Source organism: Chiroxiphia lanceolata, chromosome 6 (genome assembly GCF_009829145.1).
Source record: "Chiroxiphia lanceolata isolate bChiLan1 chromosome 6, bChiLan1.pri, whole genome shotgun sequence".
Taxonomy (NCBI): Eukaryota; Metazoa; Chordata; class Aves; order Passeriformes; family Pipridae; genus Chiroxiphia; species Chiroxiphia lanceolata.
In genome coordinates, this window is record NC_045642.1 from 27,016,517 (window position 1) to 27,038,440 (window position 21,924).

At 41.5% G+C, this 21,924-nt stretch overlaps 3 protein-coding genes across 7 annotated transcripts in view; all 3 read left to right on the forward strand.

Annotated features, from left to right (window-relative positions):
- Positions 1-38: 38 nt before the first annotated feature.
- On the forward strand, positions 39-8,866 carry JMJD7 (jumonji domain containing 7). The gene is made up of 8 exons (XM_032689814.1): positions 39-127; positions 700-853; positions 1,740-1,993; positions 2,496-2,552; positions 2,966-3,061; positions 5,356-5,432; positions 6,476-6,635; positions 8,262-8,866. Exons 1-8 carry the CDS (start codon positions 61-63, stop codon positions 8,348-8,350), a joined length of 954 nt encoding a protein of 317 aa, XP_032545705.1. The 5' UTR covers positions 39-60; the 3' UTR covers positions 8,351-8,866.
- A 106-nt stretch (positions 8,867-8,972) lies between these two features.
- LOC116787838 (acyl-coenzyme A thioesterase 1-like) lies at positions 8,973-20,630 on the forward strand. Of its 5 annotated transcripts, XR_004357470.1 has the most exons (5): positions 8,973-10,489; positions 11,799-12,001; positions 13,241-13,870; positions 19,701-19,813; positions 20,577-20,630. XR_004357470.1 is itself a non-coding variant. In XM_032689804.1 (4 exons), exons 1-3 carry the CDS (start codon positions 10,036-10,038, stop codon positions 13,841-13,843), a joined length of 1,260 nt encoding a protein of 419 aa, XP_032545695.1. In that variant the 5' UTR covers positions 8,973-10,035; the 3' UTR covers positions 13,844-13,870; positions 19,701-19,828. The 5 variants fall into 5 exon arrangements, 4 of the variants coding, with proteins under 4 accessions (XP_032545695.1, XP_032545696.1, XP_032545694.1 ...); XM_032689804.1 differs by lacking the exon at positions 20,577-20,630 and having other exon boundaries at positions 19,701-19,828; XM_032689805.1 differs by lacking the exons at positions 19,701-19,813; positions 20,577-20,630 and adding an exon at positions 15,528-16,883.
- A 599-nt stretch (positions 20,631-21,229) lies between these two features.
- Positions 21,230-21,924, forward strand: part of PLA2G4B (phospholipase A2 group IVB) — a 50,895-nt gene continuing 50,200 nt past the window's right edge. Inside the window, exon 1 of the mRNA XM_032689777.1 lies at positions 21,230-21,250. The gene's annotated coding sequence lies outside the window, so the exon portion shown is untranslated. The remainder of the gene's footprint in view (positions 21,251-21,924) is intronic.

Genomic DNA, 21,924 nt, shown 5'->3' on the forward strand with positions numbered 1-21,924 from the left:
AGCGGGAAGGAGGGAGGGAGCCGGCGGCCCCTCCTCCTCCGGGGCGGGGTTGTGCTGGGCATGGCGGAGGGCGCGGGGTTGCGGGCCGTGCGGGGCTGCCTGGCCGCTTTCCCGCGGGAGGCCCGCGGTGAGCGCGGGGCCGGCGGGGCGGGGGCGGGCCGGGAGGCCGCGGGTGGTCCCGCCTGTGACGGGCGCTGGTGCCGGGCTGGCTCCGCCGCGCTCCGGGGGCACGGCCCGCCCGCCTGTGGGGAGCAAAACGGGGCGTGAACTGGGGCGCCCACTGTGCTGTCAGCTTCATGTTTTCGAGGTGAAGATGGAGCAGAAAGGCCGCAGGGAAAAAAAAACCCCAACAACCGAAACTCAAGAAAACGGCCTTTTTGGGTTGTTTTCCTTTGTATAAAATAGCAAATCAAAGCACTACTCCAGCTTCCCAAAAACGATCCTGTGGTATCACCTCTGCATGGGAGTTGTACCTCCTGTAACATATGCCTTTCATCCCCATGGGCGACGGCCTGAGTTTTCCATGTGGCTCTGAAACCCCCCAACCCCCCTGGGTTTTAACAGAGAATTTCAGGATCCAGTGGGGGTACACCGCTTGCTTTCAGTCGGGCGCCTGTGGTGTGGGATTTGAAGCAGTGTGGTGGCAGGAGGCAATTCTCCGGGATGCTGAGTAACACTGTTTGTCATTTACCTGGACAGAGCTGGGGTGGCCGGAGTCTGTACCCTATCTTGATAGGCCTCCATCCCCGCTGGAGTTTTATCGAGAGTGGGTGAGTCCAAATAAACCTTGTATAATTCGCAATGCCATCAGCCACTGGCCAGCTCTGAAGAAATGGACCTCAGCGTACCTCAGGTATGAACAAGCTTTGGAGCAAGACTGGTTGTCAATTTTGGCTGACCTCACTAAAAAACCCTTGGTTAATCTTTGCTTTTATTTGCAAGATTAGCTCAGATTCCTCCCTGCTTCTGTATGAAGGTGTTCAATCTTTCTGAGATCAGGTGCAAATTTATTCCTTGCAAACCTGCTGCTCTACCAGTTCTGAGGCAGCCAGGTGGGTTGGTGTTTTGGCTGTGTGCAGCCAGCAGGCTTAGGCTATTGAAACCCGGCTTGCTGGAGTGGGGCTGTAGCACTGTAAGGACAGACTGACTGGTTCGTGGTTGAACAAACTTTTAGTCAAAAAAACCAAACAATGAGCATTTTAACAATGAATGAATTTTTAAAGAAAAGTCCTTCTTTATGAGGGAATTTATGGTTAGACTTAAAATCTGTAGGTTAGATCTAAATGTGTAGGTTTTAAAGCTAAATTTCCTATGGAACTAAGGGCTATTAGCTTCATGATATGTGTATCTATCAGTTTCTGTGCACCCCTTCTCCCTGGTCAATTGCTTTGGAATGTGTGAACCCTTGAACCCTTGGATTTGGCTGCATTGAGTGGTCAAAAGAATATCAAGCTCTGTCATTAGTCATGAAAAGAAGCAGCTGAAGAGGGCCCTCTACCTCCAGGGAGGAAAACAGAGCTCCTTTGTGAACTTGCCTGTTAGGAGAGAATTCAGATGGGAGCAGTTGGAGCGGAATGCGAGAGTCCTTACCAGACAGTAGAAAATGTAATCTAGAGACACCCATCCATGGAAAGACAGCCTTCTTATTTTTGCTGTCCATGAAACGTTTTTGAAGTAACCAGTATCTAATATATGGGTCAATTGCAAGGCGGGCTATAAACCTTTGATTTATTTTGCAGGGAGGTAGTAGGTCCCAAGGTAGTGAGTGTGGCAGTAACACCCAATGGTTATGCAGATGCAGTGTTTCAGAACCGTTTTGTCATGCCAGAGGAGCGCCAAATGCCTTTCATGGACTTTTTGGACATTGTGGAGAAGAAAGTGACCTCTTCCAGCGTATTCTATGTGCAGAAGCAGTGTTCAAACCTCACCAAGGAGTTCCCTGAACTTGTCAGTGATGTGCAGCCTGACATACCATGGATGACTGAGGCACTTGGTAAACTCTCTATTTCTCCTGTATTCAGTAAATGTTTTGCATGGACCTTTGAAACAATCACACTGGGTGAAACAATCACTGCTGAATTCTTGTTCTCTTTCTGAATGCCACAGCTCAGTTTGGTTTCATACTCTTAGAAAGCAGAAGTGGTAGAATACCTAATAAAACAATCCAAGTTTTGGGGTTGGATTACTTTGCAATCAATGTCTTGGTTGTGCATTGGGACCCTCACAACTGAAAAAAATGTGGTGATAGTGCCATGTAGCACTTCTTTACATCAAGTGGCTTTTCTCTGATCTGGAGTCATCTTTTGGCTCAGTGCTCCCAGTGTAGAAGGAGGTTTCTGTTGTTCACAGAATGCTATTTGCAATGAAACCTGTCACAGTTACAAAGGAAGTTACAGGACAGAATTTGGCAGAAATTGGCAAAAAATTATTTGAAACACTTTTAAACATGACATATATTCTTTTTTGTTGTTGACAGCATTTCTGTATTCATACAGGGAAGAAGCCTGATGCTGTGAATTTCTGGCTTGGGGAATCAGCAGCTGTGACATCTTGTATGTACCTTCTGGTGCTGTAAGTCTTCTGCATGCTTTCAGCATAGGTTTAAGAGGGCTTGTTTTGAGTTAGTGGCTCAGGAGGATTGTGTGGTTTTTCTGACAAGGCAGCTCTATTTTAGCATGCTTTTTTTTTTGCATTCTTCCTTCTGCTCTTCTGTGGCCTCTTGCTGCTGTGTCTCTGGGTGCATCTACTTAGCATTGTGTCAGGCAAGGCACTGACGATTTATTTCATTTAATGCTTTTGCTACAACATGATGTTGTTACATTCTTCTCCCACTGGCTACAAGAGGAGGAAGCAGCCTGATGATAATAGGTCAAGCTGATATTTTCAGTTGACTATAGTTTCTGGTGCAGAGAAGGAAATAGCGCTGATTTTCTCTCTTTCTCCACATTTTTTTTCTCAATCCTAGTACATAAAGATCATTATGAGAACTTGTACTGTGTGGTATCTGGAGAGAAATATTTTCTACTGCATCCACCAAGTGACCGTCCCTTCATCCCATATGGTACATCATTTTACTATGCAATATGTCTGGAAGTTGGAAAGAGGAGAGATAAAAACATATGAAAAAAAGGAAGTAGAGATAACATTTTAATGTTTATGCAGTATTAGGCTTTCCACTGTGAATAGAAATCTCTTCTATTTCATGCTGCAGGTAGTTTGTAATACAAATGTTATTCTGAAGTCAGATTTTCCAGTCCAGTAAAGTTATAGGCTCATTGATATGCACTTCGAATACTGTCGAGTTCAGGGCCCCTCAATTCAGGAAGGACATTAAGATGCTGGAGTGAGTCCAGGAAATGGTAGGTTTGTTGGGTGTCTAAAGATTAAGTCATATGAAGGGCAGCTGAGGGAGCTGGGGTTGTTTAGTCTGGAGAAAAGGAGGCCCAAGGGAGACCTTATCACTCTCTACAACTACCTGAAAGGAGGGTGTAGCCAAGTGGGATCAGCCTCTTCTCCCAGGCAAATAGAGATAGGGTGAGAGACCATAGCCTCAAGGTGTGCCAGGGGAGGTTTAGTTTGAATATTAGGAGGAATTTCTTCACAGAAAGGGTGATTAAACATTGGAGTGGGCTGCCCAGGGAGCTGGTGGAGTCATTGTCCCTGAGGTGTTTAAGGAAAGACTGGACGTGGCACTCAGTGCCATGGTCTAGCTGCCATGGTGGTGTTTGGTCTTACGTTGGACTGGATGATCTTAGAGGTCTTTTCCAACTCACTTGATTCTGTGATACTCATGGCAGTCTCTTCAGCTTTAGAGTATTTAAATTATTCAAGTATCTTGTCAGTATTGTAGCATGTCATCTTTGATAGTTTACAGATTCGGATTCTGCCTGCTCTTTCATTTCTTTAGGAAAAAAACCCAGAAAGGTTAAAAATAAGTTGTAATTTAATGAAATATTCAAGTTACTAACTGAATATCTGAAAACTGGAGAACTGGACAAAGAGATTCTTATTGGCAGCATTGCTTTACATTGCCTGTTTTCTGTTTCTTCAAGTTGCTTTCCTATGTGCACAGCAGTAGTTTGCTTTGTTGCAGCATCATCTAGAAGATGGACAGCTTAACTTTATGCCTCATAAAATAAGGTTTTATTTTTCTCATTCCTTGACTTTCAAACCATTGGGTTAAGTGAATGCAAGGTGCTGCATGACACACATATAATTTTGCCTAGATATGTGAGCTGCTACAGTATTTTATTTATGCTACTTTTATTTTGTTTACAACCTTGAAATCATAGAATCAGATAACGGTTTGGGTTAAAACGGACCTTGAAAATCATTGAGTCAATTCCTCTGCCATTCAATAGACCAGGTTGCTCAAAGCTCCATCCAGCCTGACTTTGAACACTTCCAGTGATGAGACATCCACAACTTCTCTGGGTAACCTGTTCCAGTGCCTCATGATCCTCATTGTAAAAAATATCTTCCTTATATCCAATCTAATTCTACACTGTCTCAGTATGAAACCATTGACCTTTGTCCTGGCACTACAGGCCTTGGTAAAAGCCTTTCTCTGTCTTTCATATAAGTGCCCTTTAGGTACTGGAAGGCTGCAATAAGGTTTTCCCAGCACCTTCCCTTCTCCAGACTGAACAACCCCAACTGTCTCAGCCTTTCTTTGCGGGAGAGGTGGTGTTATATGTATGTGAATGTATGAAATACTTGTGGGTGATACGAATCATACTTTGTAAAACAAGTTACTGTTAAAGCATAGAACAGAGATAATGCTAACATTTCATAGTGTGCAGTAAAAAGACAATTCCGTCTTTTTGAGCATCAGGTTAATTAATGGAGAGAAACTCTCTCAAGGGAGGGCTTGGAAAACCACATACTTAAAGAAAAGCAACCAGCAGTTTCTGAAGCAGTTGTTGAGCCCCATCAATTGAAATTAGAAGTGAAATGCTGGCCACGTGTCACTAATAACCCTTCTGAGTGCTTCCTTGCTAGGCTGACCTAAGAAGAAACACCTGAGTAAAGAATAATGTGTAAGACAAGGATGCATTTATGACTTCTGAAAGGGAAAGAAGGCTGGAACAAAATAGGACTGGGATACAAATGGGCTTGGGGAGAATTCCTGTGAAGAAAGAAAACTGGAATTCCAAACAGGAAGGCAGCTTAGTATTCAGACTGACTTAAAAAAATTGTTAAGAAACTGAATAAAATTTGAAGTGGAGAAAGGGAAGGATAGTGAGTACAGTAAGTTGAAAAAGGTTTTGTCCTAATTTTTCTTTTACTTGGTGAAAGTGTGACATGCCATTAGTTTCTCTGAGTTGTGTCATTTAATTCTTTCTCTGGTTCCAGAGCTCTATCAACCAGCAACCTACCGGGTATCAGAAGACGGCTCGTTTGAAATTGTGGATGAGAAGACTGCAGATAAGGTAAAAAGTTTATAAAGAACATAATCAATATAGTAGAGACCCCTCGAACTGAGTATATTGATTGATATTTAGAAATCCTTTATTACTGGGAAGAGAATGCCCAGATATTTTGCTTGTATTTTACTATTTGCAAAGGATACCCAGCTTCCAAAAAAGATTTTTACTGCACACCTGAAACCATTGATAGCATAAATTGTCTTCCATGCATCAAACTTACTGTTCCAGTTTTAAATGCATCACAATAAACAAATTGATTGCATTCAGACTGAAATAGACTCCTCTACATTCACTTTCTTTTGACCTCTACTCAGATCTACATTTTGCTCTACAGTAGTATCACACAGTGCAATAAAACATATCTGTCTCAATGAATAAATTGTGTTTTCTTAGTAGTAGCACTGTTTATTTGATTAAAATGAGGCACTTCACAAAACCTCAGTAGAATCTAATCTCTTACCTTTTACCTCTGCAATGTGTGAGTAATGCTACAACAGAGCTTGAGCTGGGGCTTGTTCTCTGTTTCCAGAATGGTACTCGTGGAATGTCATTCCTGTAACACATTAAGGTGGAGTGCTGAGGTTAATAATTCTGTAGGGCATAGAAGAAATTAATGCAGGCAAGAGGGATTTTCCAGCAACAAGAGGTGTTTTAGTTGCTGGGAATAAAAATTAGACCAGAGAGCTTAAGAAGAAGAAAGGAATTTATAAAAAGACTGGTGCAGATAAAGTATTTAAGTACTGAATGTAGGAGGAACCAGTGACTTAAGGAGCTGGAGGTGTTTTGAAAGTATACCACGAGACTGCAATCTCATGGATGACATTTATCGCCTTTTCCCTATTTAGAAATCCATCACTGAAGGAGGTAAATTTTTGCATCCTTGACCTGCTCCCAATTGCATGTGGGAAACTGTATAGCTGTACATGTTTTGCTAGATAAAGTACATGTTTTGTAACCTAGTAAGTTTGACTATCAGTTGATTTTCTGGAAGCTTGCTGGAATTTTTTACCAGGGTCAGTACCACATACACATTCTTTTGCCTTCAGGTGCCCTGGATCCCTCTGGACCCCTTGAACCCCAATCTGGAACTGTATCCAGAGTACGCTCAGGCACAACCTTTGCAGTGTACGGTGAAAGCTGGTGAGATGTTATATCTGCCTTCTCTCTGGTTCCATCATGTTCAGCAATCACATGGCTGTATAGCAGGTAAAAGACACAGTATTTCCAGATACGTTTTTGAACTGTGGTGGGTGTGCAGCTAGATATCCCACAACAAAGCATCAGATAACTTTCAAGTTATCTGCCTCTCTGCAGGTTGAAATAACAGATCCCAGGGGGCTGCCTCCTTGCAGCCTGTTTTGTGTATAATTGATAGATTGGTTGACAAGTGCTTGGGACGTAGCAGAAGACAAAGTTTTTCTAGTTGTCTGGTCTGGAGAAGGATAGCTAATGCAGTGATCATGATCCAGTTTCTGTTTAAGACATGGAGTAAGCAGTTTGTCTGTCCAGCCTGCTAACTGAAACTGGTCATCTATGTATGTTTTGCGAAGAAACTGCATGTAGCATGTGCCATTATCACATGGCAAAAAAGCCCAAAACCCTGGAGGAAGAAAAGGAAACCAGAAAGTGAATGACTTCTAGGCATAGATGTAGACACAACATGAAAGATACTCTGTTTTCATGTGAGCTGAAATGTTCTGACCCAGTCTCTTATCTTGCTAGTAAGCCTGTGTTTGTTATTGTTCCCTTGCACTTATCAAAAGTCTTGTTGTCTCTTTATTTGTAGAATTTATCATCACCTCTATATCTCTTTTTTTTTCCTTCCCCAAGAGAGTTCCAGAATTGCAAACATTGTTCTTTTGGTGCAAGTGGAGAGGTGGGGATACTGCAAAGTATTATTGTCGTGTCATGAAAGTTTTGCAAGGAAGGGATTTTGCTGTCCTTTACCTGGAATAATGCTGTCTGTCAAGAAAAAAGTATTTTGAACAACACAACATTAGTATTAGTGTAACACTGCAAATATTGCAAGCCCTTTTTGTCAGTACTTGTGATTCTGTGATAAAAAGACAAGCTACCAGTAAAGCAGTATTTCTGATTCTCTTTCCCCAGCACTGTTGGCTCAGTCCTCTAAAAAATCAGAAGATGTTTTAGAAAAAGTAGTGCTGTTTCCAGCTGCAAGCCTCTGGCCACTCTTTTTTTCTGCATTTAGAAGAAAAAGAGTTTGAGTTTATTTGACCTTTAGTCTGTTAACCGCAGTACAGTCTGTACACACTTGAAAAATCAATATTCTCTGGGTCTGGTCCAGTGAATGTCTGAAGCTATATCCTCCTCCAAGAAGCACTGATGCAACATTACACTGCTTGGCTTAATTTTTCTAGGAAACATACACCAAAATTAACACAAGAAACAGAACTAAAGCACTGTCTAATTGATGGCCATTGTGAAGTAGTGGTGAATTTGCCATCCTTTATACAGGAAGAAGGGTTCCTATCCAGATATTAAACTTTGTGGCTTGATATTTTTTGTATAAACAGAACCATATGTTTTCTGTTCCTAAACATTTTGTCAGTTTGTGCTTCAAGGAATCTCCAGTATACAGTATGAAGAGGAGTAGATTTGGGTTAAGAAAGAGTTGCACTGGCAGCACTATTAAAGAACACCGTTGTTCGCTCATGTTATTTTTGGCTGTAGTCAAAGATTTTCTCATTCCAAAGTTCAGTCAGTAATGAGGAAAAGCCTGTACTAACTGAGCTGTGTAAAAGTATATGAACATATTTGTAAATCATTACATTCTAGCCTTAGAAATGTTTTTCCTTTTTCTTGTCTCCTCAGTGAATTATTGGTATGACATGGAATATGACCTTAAGTACAGCTATTATCAACTACTAGATGGTCTCACAAAAGCTGTGAAAATGCTGTAGCAGAGATGGGAGACTCGAGCATGTGATCTCTCTTTCTGATGTGATACAATCGTCAGCATCTTGTGACTGGAGTATGAACGTGACTCACACAAAAACAACTGAATTATCGTCAACAATGCCTGCCAAACAGATCATGGCTACTTTGCTTGATTTCAGAGTCCAGATCAACTGGCCAGATTTTTTGGCTTGTAAGGAGAAGGTTTGATAATAGCACTTTTAGGCCTTTGCGTGTTGCCTCGGTGATGGTGAGCAAGATAGAATTTGAAGGGAGGCAATCCAGGTTTTGAAAATCCCAAAACAGAAGCCCTGACTGTTCAGATCTACACATTGTTTTCATAGCAACCCAAGTGGACAAGGAAGGATGTCCCTCACCTGTGCATCAGGCTGCATCTGTCTAACACATGCATTCTGCTTAAGGCAAAAATCCTGCACAATTGTAATTCACTAAGTTCAGTGGCTCTGGTGTTTTAATGGTGGGAAACTACAACTTCTGGAATAAATAGGTCAGCTTAAAAGCTTATTTCTGTACTATTTTTTTTTCCCAAATGAAATGATGGCTAAAGGACATCTAGGAGGTCATGCAAAACTCAATGGCTATTTTCCATGTTAAGCTAATAGTTTTTATTACTGGTTTTTACTTCTTTCCACTGTTGTATTTAAATGTAGCTACATTCTCTTTCATCTCGAGGGGTGATTTCAGAGTTTCCTTGCCAGATCTACAGTCCATCTGCACATCATCTACGGCCTTGTGGCATGATGTGTGATTCTGCAGCCTTATTCTGTGCCAGTAATTGCTGCCTAACACATGGTCAGGCGAGATGTGTGAACCAGGAGCCTATTTCTGCAGCCTCAATTCCCATTTGTATTCCACAGAACGGGTTGAGACTACTCACATGTCTGAGACCCACTGAGTAGGACTAGAAGGCTATTAAATACACAAACATTGCAAAAGTGTAATATAAGTAATATTAAAAAACCCAAAAGATAGTGTTTATAGTAAAATCCTTGGAAACATTAACAATATGGGGGAAATTTATTTTCCATGTATTAATTAGGAAAATACAGATACCCTTTAGACAAGATTGATTGTGAAGAAAAATGCAGGGTTTTTTTACTTTGTCTGTTTCTTTTGTTTTTTTTAAATAAACATAGCATAAAATTTAATTTTATCTTGGGGTCCTTGTCCAAAAATTGCTGAAAGCTCAAGAGGAATTAAAAGCGGGCTTTGTTTTGCAGCTGAATTAAGATCTCACGTTACTTCACACTTTCCAGCTTGTTTGTGTTTATTGTGCCTTGGGAGAGGTGAAGTCAGTTCTGCAGTCAAATCTGGAATTTCCTGCAGTCGGGGTGGAAAGGCAATTTGAATATCTTTTTGCTACTTTGAGGATTTTAATTTAGTCTCTTTCTCTAATCGAAAGTAACACCACACGCCAAGAAGTGACAGCTTGTGTCTGTGCAAGTGGACGGTGTTACTGTGCCACCCCTCTGCCGGAGTGTCTGGAGAGAGGCGTGCTCTGAACTACGTCTCCCAGCAGCCCGCGCTCGCCGACTGAAGGAAGTGGTCACGGTGGTTCTTCCTGAACTTAGGGCAGAGATTTTAAGCCTGAGAAGCGGCGGTCTCCTGACGGTGCTGTCTGACGCAGTTTGACACGACCCGTGTCTCGCCACAAGAAAGATCCGCTGGGATGGCGGTGCAGGTGTTGGTCCTGCCTTCCCCCAGGTGTCTGTTCGATGACGCTGTGCAGATCCGTGTGGTGGGTCTCCGGCCGCAGCAGGCGGTCACCCTTCGAGCCAGCCTGGTGGATGAGAGCGGGGAGCTTTTCCAAGCCCACGCTCACTACAGAGCTGAGAGCAGCGGAGAGCTCGACCTCACCTGCTCCCCAGCTCTGGGGGGCAGCTATTTGGGAGTGGAGCCGATGGGGCTGCTGTGGTCTCTGCAGTCTAAAACGCCCTATAAGCGGCTAGCAAAGAGGAATGTCCTGACCCCTTTCTGTGTGGACTTGGAAGTGTATGAAGGCCATGGGGACATAAGCCGCTTGCTGGGAAAATGCACCAACGAACGATGGTTTTTAGGAGAGGGGGTGAAGAGGATTTCAGTCAGAGAAGGTCGTCTGAAAGCAACCCTCTTCCTCCCTCCTGGTGAGTTTTAATTCCATTCTGGTTTACCAGGTGGTAAACCCGTGTCCCCTGGATGCACTCAGCAACTCAGAGCAAAGCCCCAGCTAATGATTCCCTCAGCCTGTGCATGGTCCAGATACTTGGATCCTCAGCAGAGCAGGGAGGAGCAGGTGTTGCCCAGTCAGGTCAATGGCTGAGGTGGGAGTGTAGTGGTGCAGGGAGGGCAGTGGTGGTAACACAAGATGTCTCCTGGTTCTTCTAGTTGAGGCGGGTCAGGACCTCTCCTGTGGTGAGAGCTCTGGCAAAAACTGTGTTTATTTCTTAGCTCTTCTGTGTAGCTGACAGGACAGAGAGGCCCCTGGGCTTTGGCAGAGCTGTGGTACGTGACGGCTCTGGCTGTGGAGTGAAGAATGATGAGGCATGGTGGGAGCACTGAACTCAGGCTTCAGCCAGCCTAGGCTGCTCCAGCAGCTGCCATGGATCTTCCTACAGGCTCTGGACTTGTATCTCTGTCTCTCTCTTTAGCTAAGGAAAAGCCAAAGCAAGAAGTCTCTACCTGGTTGAGCAGCTGATCTGCGTGGGATATTTAGGAAGATGGGAGACAAATGGGAAAATCAAGGTCTTAAGTAAACTGGTGCCATATTCCACAGCTTCATACAGAGACAGTGCTGAAACTGGATCCTGTGCAAAGCTGCTTTGAGCCGTGAAGTATTTCAGTTTCTTGAGCAGAACTTGAACATGGCTATCTTGCTCTGTAATTAATAAACAGTTCCTTACAGCTGCTGCAACATCAAAGCTTGTAAGGAAAGTCTGGCTATAAGAATGAGCAGAGCAGCATCAGGAAAGGAAGGTCCTATTGCTGCAGGAGAGCTGAGGAGCACAGGGGTAGTTACCTGTATCACACTGAAGCCTGAATTGTCATAGGTTAGTGCTGGTATTTGTGAGTATATTTCATAACCCAAGTATTCCCTCCCTGGCAAACCTAGCACAGTTCCTAAAGAACTGCTGCTCATGCAGTAATACTGTTTATTCATTGATCTCCAGTGGCCTGAAAACATCTAGGCCAATGTCAGCAAAATTCATGATGGGAGAAGGATGTCCAACCTATGACTTCCTATAATGAGTTTCTAAGAGAGAAAAGAAATATCCAAATTCATGTCCTTACAGTGATTTTGTGTGAGCCCAAGAACAACAGCCACCACAAAAAGCTTCAGAGGATGATTTCTTCTGATATCTACTGATGTGTGCTGAGAGGACACCACTGTAATGACAACTGTGGGAACTTATCTCTTTGCTAGTACTCTTTGCTATACATACCCCTTTGTTGCAGGACCTGGTCCATTCCCTGGACTTATTGATTTGTATGGATCTGGAGGAGGTCTTGTTGAATACAGAGCAAGTCTCCTGGCTAGCAGAGGCTTTGTGACTCTGGCTCTTGCTTACATGGCCTTTGAAGATATCCCTACTACTCCAGAGATTCTTGAACTGGGCTATTTTGAGGAAGCTGTGAACTTTTTGCGGAAACAGCAGCAGGTAAGAGACAAGTTATGGTGTTCTTCCTGTTGGAAACTATTTTGCAGTTTTCTAGTTGGAATAGTGTATGTCACTGATGCAACAAAGTTTCTGAAATGTTAGAAGGAAACAACATTATCTGAAAGACAGTGTGATCTTGAGAGATGGAAAAGCATGTGCTTCAACTCAGATTTTATAAGTAGCTGGGTAGCCGGTTTTGCACAGCATCTTATAACAGTCCAAAACATGCTGGCAAACCAGATTTGTGAAAGATTAAATCACAGCAGTTTGTGGACTAGAAGTACAAAACTGCTTAAGCAGTAAATCTTAATTTTTCCCAACTTTTGCATCTTTCAAGATTTTAGAGGGGAAAACAATCCATTGACTATATTACAGGCTTTTGATTCTGTTCCACAAGTGTCCTTCTAAAGTTTCAAAAGACAATAATAGAAAACTTTAACAAAAGAATCCCTTACAGTTGTAGCACTGGAGGGTGTGACACATCTTAAGCTGAGGCTGTATTTGAAAAAGTGTGTGGGATAAGACACTTAATAGCAATGTATCATCATACTTAACTCAAAAGTGACCAAGAGATACTAAGTAGCATCTAAAATTTTAATGGAGTGCTGCTTAAAGAGGTATTAATTTCACAAAGTTATTTCCTTTCTAGCACATGGACACCAGGATTGTAGCCAGTGTGAGAGGGGAATTCAGCCTTGCTTGTCTTCTTTCTCATAGAGCTCTGAAACGTCTAGATTTTGATATTAAGGGCCTTCACTATATATCAGTTGATTTAAACAGCTGTTGGGGTCACTGAGCCTCAGGGGTAGTGAACCTTTCATCTTCTAAGGCAAAACAGAAAATAACAGGTCAGCTGTAGGATAGTATTAAAAAAATGGCAATAAAGAAATTTAATGCAAGTAAACCCATGAAAAAGTGGTTTGGAGATAGGAACAGTAAAAGATTCCATATCGAGACCGCGTGTCTAGCCAGGATGTGGAGGGAGCAAAGAGGCTTTGTCTGTAGAGGTCACCAGGAAGGAAAAATCTTACAGGAGGAGAGATATTGAGGAATTGTGGAATTCATAGTCACTCTTGTGGAGCCTCAGCAAAGGGATAGATGAAGGATTGATATAACCTGAACAGAGAGAGGGAAGGGGCAAAATATAGGTGGTCTTAGAGGGATGAGTGAGAAAGCAGAACATTATGTCAGCTCAGGAAATAAGAAGTAGTTGATAATGTTTTCATAACTCTGTTTCAGGTGAAAGATACCGGGATTGGTGTTTTGGGCTTGTCTAAAGGAGCTGATCTAGCCCTTTCCATGGCCGCATTTCTACCTGGCATCAAGGCAGCTGTCAGCATATCTGGAAGTGGTTTTAATTCCTTCATTCCCCTGAAGGGGAATGGCTTCACTATTCCTCCCCACCCATATAATCTGGAGAGGATGAAGATCAGTGATGAGTCTGGCCTAGTAGATTTTTCAGATGTCTTAGATGATCACAGGGACCCAACAACTTGGGATTGTCGCATTCCAGTGGAGAGGTCCTTAGCCAAGTTCCTGTTCTTGTCGGGACTGGATGACACAAACTGGAAAAGTGACCTCTATTGCCAGGATGCTGTTCAGCGCCTTCAGCAGTGTGGACGGGAAGTGGAGTTTTACTCCTATTCTGGAGCAGGGCACCTGTTGGAACCACCATACTTGCCTCTGTGCCAGGCTTCGATCCACAGAGTGCTTGGGATGTTTGTGTGTTGGGGAGGGCAGTGGAGAGAGCATGCTAAAGCCCAAGAAGATGCCTGGTGCAGGATACAGGCCTTTTTCCGGCAGCATTTGATGGACTCAGACATCCCTAAGAGCAAGCTATAGTGGAAGTTGTCAAAGATGCTGACCAGGGTTGGTATTTCAGTATTTACTAAATCTTGGAAACTCATCAAAAGTTTCCTGGACTGCCTTCCTCTAAACCCCACTGTTGCATTATTGTTTATTTTCATTCTCCTAATAGTTTTCCACTTAGTTGAATTTCCATTCGGTTGAATTTCGGTTGACTTCTGGCCACAGCTTCCCTGTATATTGACACCATCTGGTCTGCCTGTGTGCTGTAGTCTGACCTGGCATCCCATCATGTAGATTGCATTTGTAATGAGCTATTTTTGCCCTCAATCTGCAACCAACTCCTTTCATAAGAGGAAATACTCTCACAGGAGTTTTCCACTGAATTATTTAGGAATATTATTTCTATAGGAAACTACCATTAAAAATAAAAATACTTTCTACCAGCAAATCAACAATGAGGTCACAGATGCTTTCATACAGTTGTTACGTTGTCACATTCAGCCATCAGGTTCAAGGAAAACGGTGTTGAAACTAGAGGATGAAGGGAGGCTGACTGGTGATTCCATTGACAACGATAGCACATGGGACCTCTTTGTTTTTTTGTTCTGAAATGAAAGCTTTGCTACCCAGTTAAAAGCCCTTTATTTGTCATTTGCATGGAAGCTGGCAAGAAAGACTGAAAAAGCTGGTTTAGCTGAGCAGCTCTGTGCACATAATGGAAAATATTCCAGCCAATTCACTTTCACTGGGAATACTTTTAAAATGAAACTCAAATTTGAAACTTATCTTCAGGAAATAGGAACTGGAGGCAGACTAATATAAAATAATTGGAAATGGCTTAATTTCAATAAAATGCTTCTGTCTGTTCTTGAGCCTGTTCTTAAGTATTTTGCTGAAGACTGATATTTATTGTTTCTTCTGCTGAAGAGATGATTTAGACAAATAGGGCTAGAGGGCTAAGATCACATTCTTTTTCCAAGTTAATAGCAAAAATTCTACTAATTGCAGCCTGTTGAGTCAGGGTGATTTATATAGTTTCTCCAGGTCTACTGAATACAGACAACATTATTCAAGAACAATGTGAATTATTTAATTAAAGAAAGTAGGCCTTTAGTTGCAAGAGATCCTCTGCCAAGCACAACTGATAAAACTAATAAAAATTGGATAGGAAAAGCTGGCCTTGTAATCTGCTTATAATTGAAAAGTGCTTCAGATAAAATAGAGCATCAAAGAACTAGCCTGAACCAAAAGATCTCATCTTGCTTCTTACATAGTCATTCCTTGTTTAGCACTGCACACTACATTTCTGTTAAGAGAATGAGAAAAGCTTGTGACAAGTCTCTTCAGAAACTGAGAATCTCCCTGCATGTAAGTTGCTATGAACAAGTTTATTACAAGGGAACAGTACATCTTGCGGTGCTCTTTTGGGGCAGGATGATTTCCCTAGCTGACTTGGAATCAGGCAGCAATGGAGAGTGCTGATTTGCAAATGCGTTCTTAAAATTTTCCATCTTTGATTTGGTACAACTTTTGGTCTCTTTACATAGGAAGGAGACTATCCCAAAAAGAAGAGAGGAGTGCAAAAAAGCATGTCCTTGAATGGAACATCTCCGAACTCATCTTTAGCCTTATTGCTCAGAGCCCATGGAACCAAAATAATCTGGGCGAATGTGATCTAAGTTATATGAAGCTTATATAGCTTATTGTTTTTAATTAGGTGTCCCTGAAGCAGCCCACAGACTACTTGCACGCTGTGAGACCTTTGGACACAGCTTTTTGTATCGCAGTGCAGATGATTTACTTTACACAGCTCCGTCCTCCTGGCCAATCTACTCAGTAACCCTTTGTGAAAAGCTCCAGGGACTCCTGACAGTTTGGAAATATATGGGCACTCCATGGAGCAATGTTCTCTATACTTCTCAAGGCTTCTTGAAAAAATTGTGGGGTTCTCTTCTCATAGTTTGCCATATATGTTGTAAGGCTGTGTATAGCTCAGGAAGAAAAAAGTTCTTTGCTGGAGACCTGAAAGTACCAGGTCCAATCACGTATGAGATTGAACACAAGCGAAAACTGACCCTGAAGCATTTTGATACACGTAGAGTATAACTTGGAGGAAACTGCAGAAGAAAAGTAATCAAAGTGCCTGTAAGCAAGAAATGAACCACAGGTACAGAAGACGTGAAACGTCTTTGGCAAAGTAGCTGGCTCTGCAGAAGTAGTGGGTATTTGAGACTGCAGTGGGTTTTTACTAGGGACTGTGCTGAACAAGGACATTTCAGTGCAAATGTGCTCCTGTAACACCAGTGGCTTCTTACTCAGGCAAAACAGTGTCTCAGGATGGCTTCTGCAAGCAAGGTTATTTCACAGCCACAGGACAGAAGAGATGAAATGGAAGATGAGAATATACATTGTGTGGTGTAATTTAGAGATGACTTTTCTCCATTTCTTTTTTCTGTTTCCTGTGTGTGTTTTGAAGTCTAAAGGTTTAGATTTTTTTTTTTAAATTCAAAACTTAGTTCTCTAATACACTGCCAGATCATTTGTTATCAAGCTGAGGGATAAGACCAACGTTTAATGACAAAATACAAATAGTAAAAATTTTTTTATAGCAGTATTTTGCTAAGAAATTTATAATTCTACAATTTCAGAAAAAAAATCACTATTCTGTACTGTTTAGTGCTCCATATACATTATTCAAAAATGGAATCTGAGCCAAATGTAATGTTAAGCACAGAGAAAGTGATACTTTACGTTTGGCAAGAAGGAAGATTAATATTTCCAATGAACTAACACTCCTTGCAGCATTTACTGCAAAATATCCCTGCTACTTTTCATTGTCCAGGACAAAAACTAGAAATGCTAACAGAGTCTTAAAAAATTGTCCATGCAAAATTTGCATTAAACCTAAAAATGTCTGGACCCTGACTTTAGATAGCACTTAGAAAAATTAATTAAATGAGTTACATTCTATTTATATAGGATTATATCTTTTCAGTGACTTCAGCCGCTGAACTTTCAACATCTTGTGTTTAGACTGTAAGTATATGTTTGCATTAAAGTCACTTCAGTGAAAGGTGTGATTTTATACTTTTCTTAACTGTTTTAAGAATACCTTGCTGCGCTGAGGGGCACTCATGCCTTTTTTCCTGGTTACCAGTCTAACTGGGAAGTAGTCCTGTGGAAAAAAACCAAAACACAAAAGATTAAAATGTTCAGCTGGATCAAAGAAGGAAGCAGCAGGAATGTGCATGGGGTTATCAGGACAAGCAGGGTGAGTGTTTCTGTGCCTTTCGGGATCGGTGTGACCTTATGCCAAGCCAGGGTAATTGAGAAATTAGCAGAGTTTTTAGTTATGTTTGTAATCACTAGTCCACCTGATTCTAAATTGTGAACCATTTCTGTATTCAGTGAAGTGAATGCTTGGTGACTCATTGTGTGCTGCCCCCATTTACAGTGGATCTGGTCCTGAAGGAGTGCTCAGCAGTGGAGAAAAGATTGTGAAATGTGAATGTCAGATAGGAGACAAACTGGGTAGACGTTTCAAGGGAGGTGTCCTGTGTAGGAACAGAGCATGTGCATAACTCTGCCTTCAACTAGAAGAGAAAGTTCAAATGCACTGCTATCATTTTAATATGCTATTAATCCAGAAAGATAGTTTTGAATCAATAAACCTGTGCCATCTGCAAGAGTCTGTCCCTGGATAGTGTCAGTCTGACATTCTCAAACATCAAGCACTAACTCAAAATGGATGAATTTTTCTAGACTAGGCACTGGCTGCAAAGTGCTTTGGCTCCAGCCATTCTCCCATTCCTGGATCATTTCAGGTAAGAGATACATGTTGTCTTGCAGGAAGACTACTTTGATACCTAGCAGCATCACTTCTGTTGTAGTGGGAGAGAAAGAGGTCAGGGGTCTGTACTTTTTGTTGGAAATATCATATCCAGTTGCCGAAATAGCCCAGCAGTTACTGCTTCAATGCCGGTCTACATACCACTCCCTGTAAAGCTGAGACTTAGTCTCTTTTTAGACAGCAATGTACAGGGGCAGCTATGTTCTTTCAAGCCTTCCAGGAGTCTTGTTCTTGCTGTGGCCATCTTCCCTCATCTGAGGGTGTAATGTCTGCTTTCTCTTTTTTTCTCTATCTTTGGCAGTTTTGCTCCCATTTCACTGACCATGACCCAGGCCATTCCAATTCCAGGGCACTTTGCATAATCTGCTGATGGAGGGGGAACACCCTCAGCAATACGTAACCAGGCAGTGAATGACACAGTTCTAGTCAGTTCTGTTGAGGCAGACATTCATGAGATTCCTTTCTTAGAAGAAGAAAGTACATACTGGAACTGAAATATTTTTTGGGGGGTAGAAACAGATTCCAGTCTGAGAGGAACTAGTAGAGTTTTGTAAAGAGGCTACCCTTGGACCTAGCAGGCAAGTAATTCCATAGAGTACTTGGGGATCTTAAAGATATCTTTAGGATGGTTTTAATGAGTGAATGCTGTGAGTACTGTATGTCACATAGAGTACTGTAAGTCAAAGTAGAGCTAAGTGGTGGAGGAGGTTTGTTAATTAATTAAAGGAACTGTAGCTCCTGTGGAGACACCAGTTCTTACTTTTATATTGCTCTGTTTGTTGTTCCCCACTGAAGATTTACAAATCCAAGAGAACCAGTTGGGGAGTGGCAGTGAGTGGATGCGTACATACCACCCACAGCACATCTTCCATCCAAAGCTGTCAGTGGTTTTATATGCATATTGCTTCAGAGCAAAACCAAACCCTTGCTTGGAAGTGATGAGAGATTTCTAACAGCTGCATGAAATCCTGCCACAGAGCAGTTCTAGCTGGCTTGTACTGGAACAGAACAAAAAGATGATGCTTGAGAAAACTGAATGTGAGGCTGTCTTCTGACTGGTTCTTCATTTTGTGGTCTGGCTCATTTATGCCCTTCTCATCAGACTGTTTATTATGGTAAAAGTCTCCCTATAAATGACTCCCATTGTCTTATTAAAAAAAATGGAAGGAGAAAGGGCAGAAGAGTATCCTGCAGAAGAATCTGTACATTTAATTTGTCAGGAACATCCCCACAGAAAAGGAAAGTTAGTTATTTCAAAATCGTCTAGATTTTATCAGGAACAGGGGTTTTGCCTTTTAAATCAAAACTCACCGTGAAAGTAATTTTGTTAAAATGTGACCATGAAAAATTTGGTTATGATTGCCGGATAATAGTCCTGTCACAGCTCCTTATTCTTCTCAATCTGTTACTTCAGAGGTTTGTTCATTGTCAAAGGTCAATGCATTCAGCCCATAGTCACTGACTTATTGTGTCATACACTGTCACAAGTGATTTTCAATACTTTTTATCAAACACATTTTATCATCATGTTTTAGCTCTGTGGAAGGAAATACTATGCAGCTCAAACATGGTAGCTTTTTAAAAGTGATCCATTACAAGTCCTCTTGCCCACTACTGTCTCAAGTGTTTTTTTCTAGTTTCTACTTTGTGATGGGAAAATATGTAGAAATATTTTGCTCCAGTCCAGTATATGCAGTGGAATTTCAGTATATGAAATACCTAAACTCAAAATCACAATGCAGCTAGACAAATCATAAATCAACAAAAATAGAGGTATAAATTGTACATTTATAAAGAAAAAAAGAAAAAACCTGCATTTAAGAATTATCAGCTCTTAAATTTCTCCCCTTCATAAAGGGAAGTATGTGAGTGTGTGTGAGAGGAGGGGTGTGGGCGTACATAAAAATCCATTGGAAAGGAGGGGGGAAAATGGAGAGTAGAAAGAAAAGGAAAAACAAAAGACTATGGGTCACTTACAACTTGAGATATTCTATGATTAAAAAAAATCTGTTCAGTAATAACTTGTATGTTTTTTTGTAGAATGTAGGATCCCCATCAGAAATCTCCTTCTGCCAGAAGACACACATGTGCAAGTGAAAGCATGATGGCTCAGGTTGTGACCAGATGGTTGGTTTCACTGTGCAGTGCCAGAGGTGAGTGGTAACCACTTCCAGTTCCAGGATTAGTAGAATAATCAAAGTGCCAATTGCTCAGCCACAAGGTGAACCCATTTTTCTCTGTGGAATAATGTAATGAAGGTATCAGCGGCTAACACAGAACGTGGTATCTACTTACAAATAAGTCACTGAAATCTGTGTTTCGTGTGCCTTCTTAACTAAGAGGTTTTGCAATCAGTTATTGTCTTGGGACATTGACAGCTAATGCTTTTATGAAGAGGCAATAGCTGCTTTCCATCACGGAAGCTCTAGTCAGTTTATAGAAATTTTCTCAGGGTCTCTCACTTTGAGGTCATTGTAGAAAACAAGGAACAAGTTCTACTTGTTTCATGTCTTGTTGATTCCACTCAGATTTTTCAGTCGCTCATCAGAGGTGAAAATAATGTAGTCCTTTGTTTTCTAACTGCTAGAGAGTCCTGAGGTAAGAAAAGTATTAAAAAAATAGTTTTTCTCCCACTGGGGGAAAGATTAGCACTTAGTTGCATAACTCCATTTTATCCTCTTAAAGACTGGTGCTAAGAGTCTCCCTGAAATAGCCATTAAACTAAAAGCTGGGGTTTGGAAGGGTGATACTCATGCCTTGGCTGCGCCTGATGAGGTTCTCCCACTTCCCAGATTAGTGTTCTAATCACCAGGTTGTTTACTGGGACATGAGTGCTTATGATGAGTTCAGAAGAAAGTCTTGGGGTTTATTTCCTGTTAGACCAATAGGTTTTGAAATCTTGTTATTTTTTCGTAGGTGAGAGTTTTCTTTTATCAACAGTTACCTTACACATCATGTAACGCAAGATGAGTCATTTGGTAATTTAGCTTCCTTAGGGTATATGGCTTATGATGTGCCCTGTCTGTTTCCCTTGATTCATCTGGAATACTATGCCCAAAAGAGGAGGGAGGAAGAGCAGAGATAAACATTAACTTTTTTCTCTTTTTTTAAGTTGTCTCTGACTACTAAAGTGCTTTTTGCATAGTCTAAAAACACTGTCCACTAGCAAAAGAACTGTTCGGAAAAAGCCAACCCCATTCATCTCCTTACATGGCTTTTTCCTCTTCTGAGGCCTGAGAAAAAGCTTTGAACCTGGAAGGTGAAACCTAGTAGTTTCTAAGCAGCAAGGGTTCAGATATATTTAGACCAGACCTGTCTTCTCTCTCTGCTTCATTTGCTGCTTGTTCCATTTGCTTGTGGGTATTTTTATCATTTGTATCTGCCTTGTTAGCCATGTAACAGGCACCACACAGAGGATGATAATGGGCTGAGGCAGGGAATACCACTGTACCTTTTAATTCACAAATTTAAGAAAAATAGCTTGAATTTTTAAGAATATTCAAATTTTTTAAGTAATTTGCTCTCTGTCCTTTGCATATGCAGGTTCTCCCTTCCACTGGGTTGAGAGGAGAGTAGAATTTTTTGAGATAGTAAGTTATTCTTCTTCTTCATTCCTTTCAGTTCTCCACATAAGGCTATTTGGCTTTCCAGTGCTTCTGCTTTTTTTAATTCTCCCTACAGAAGAACATAATTTTGCATTATCAATGACCATCAGACTAGACCTCGTAGGCATGCAATTTCCTGGGCTCAGGAAGGAGTCCAGAGGTTAGTCTCATAAATCCTATGTGTGCTGTGCGGCTCTTCCAGCTCTTAGCCATGTTTGGCAACAGGGTCATTTGTTCTAGCACTCACACAGTAAAACATGTTTCTTTTATGACCTCTGAGCAAGCTGTTCAGGGTAAATCACTGTACATACAGTCATGACTTGACTGTATGTACAGTGATTTACATCCTGTGCACATCTCCGATGCTTTCCTATTATTTTGTCTGTAAAATAGTGCAGAATTCTCCTTACGAGGTGGTGTTTCCTGGATGACAGAGCCTCCTGCTACACACAAAAATAAGGACTGATTTTTCTGAGAGTCACCGTGTGTACAGATTCCAGAGTCAAGGAGATTCTAGATGGAATGTTTTTTAGTATAAGAAATACAGTTCTTCTGGAAGTAAATGAGTGTTTGTGGACAGTTCCTCCTTGCTGTGGTCTCCAGTTCTCCAGTGCAAGGTTCCATGTGGAGAAAATCAGGAATCCTTTTATTTGTGAGAT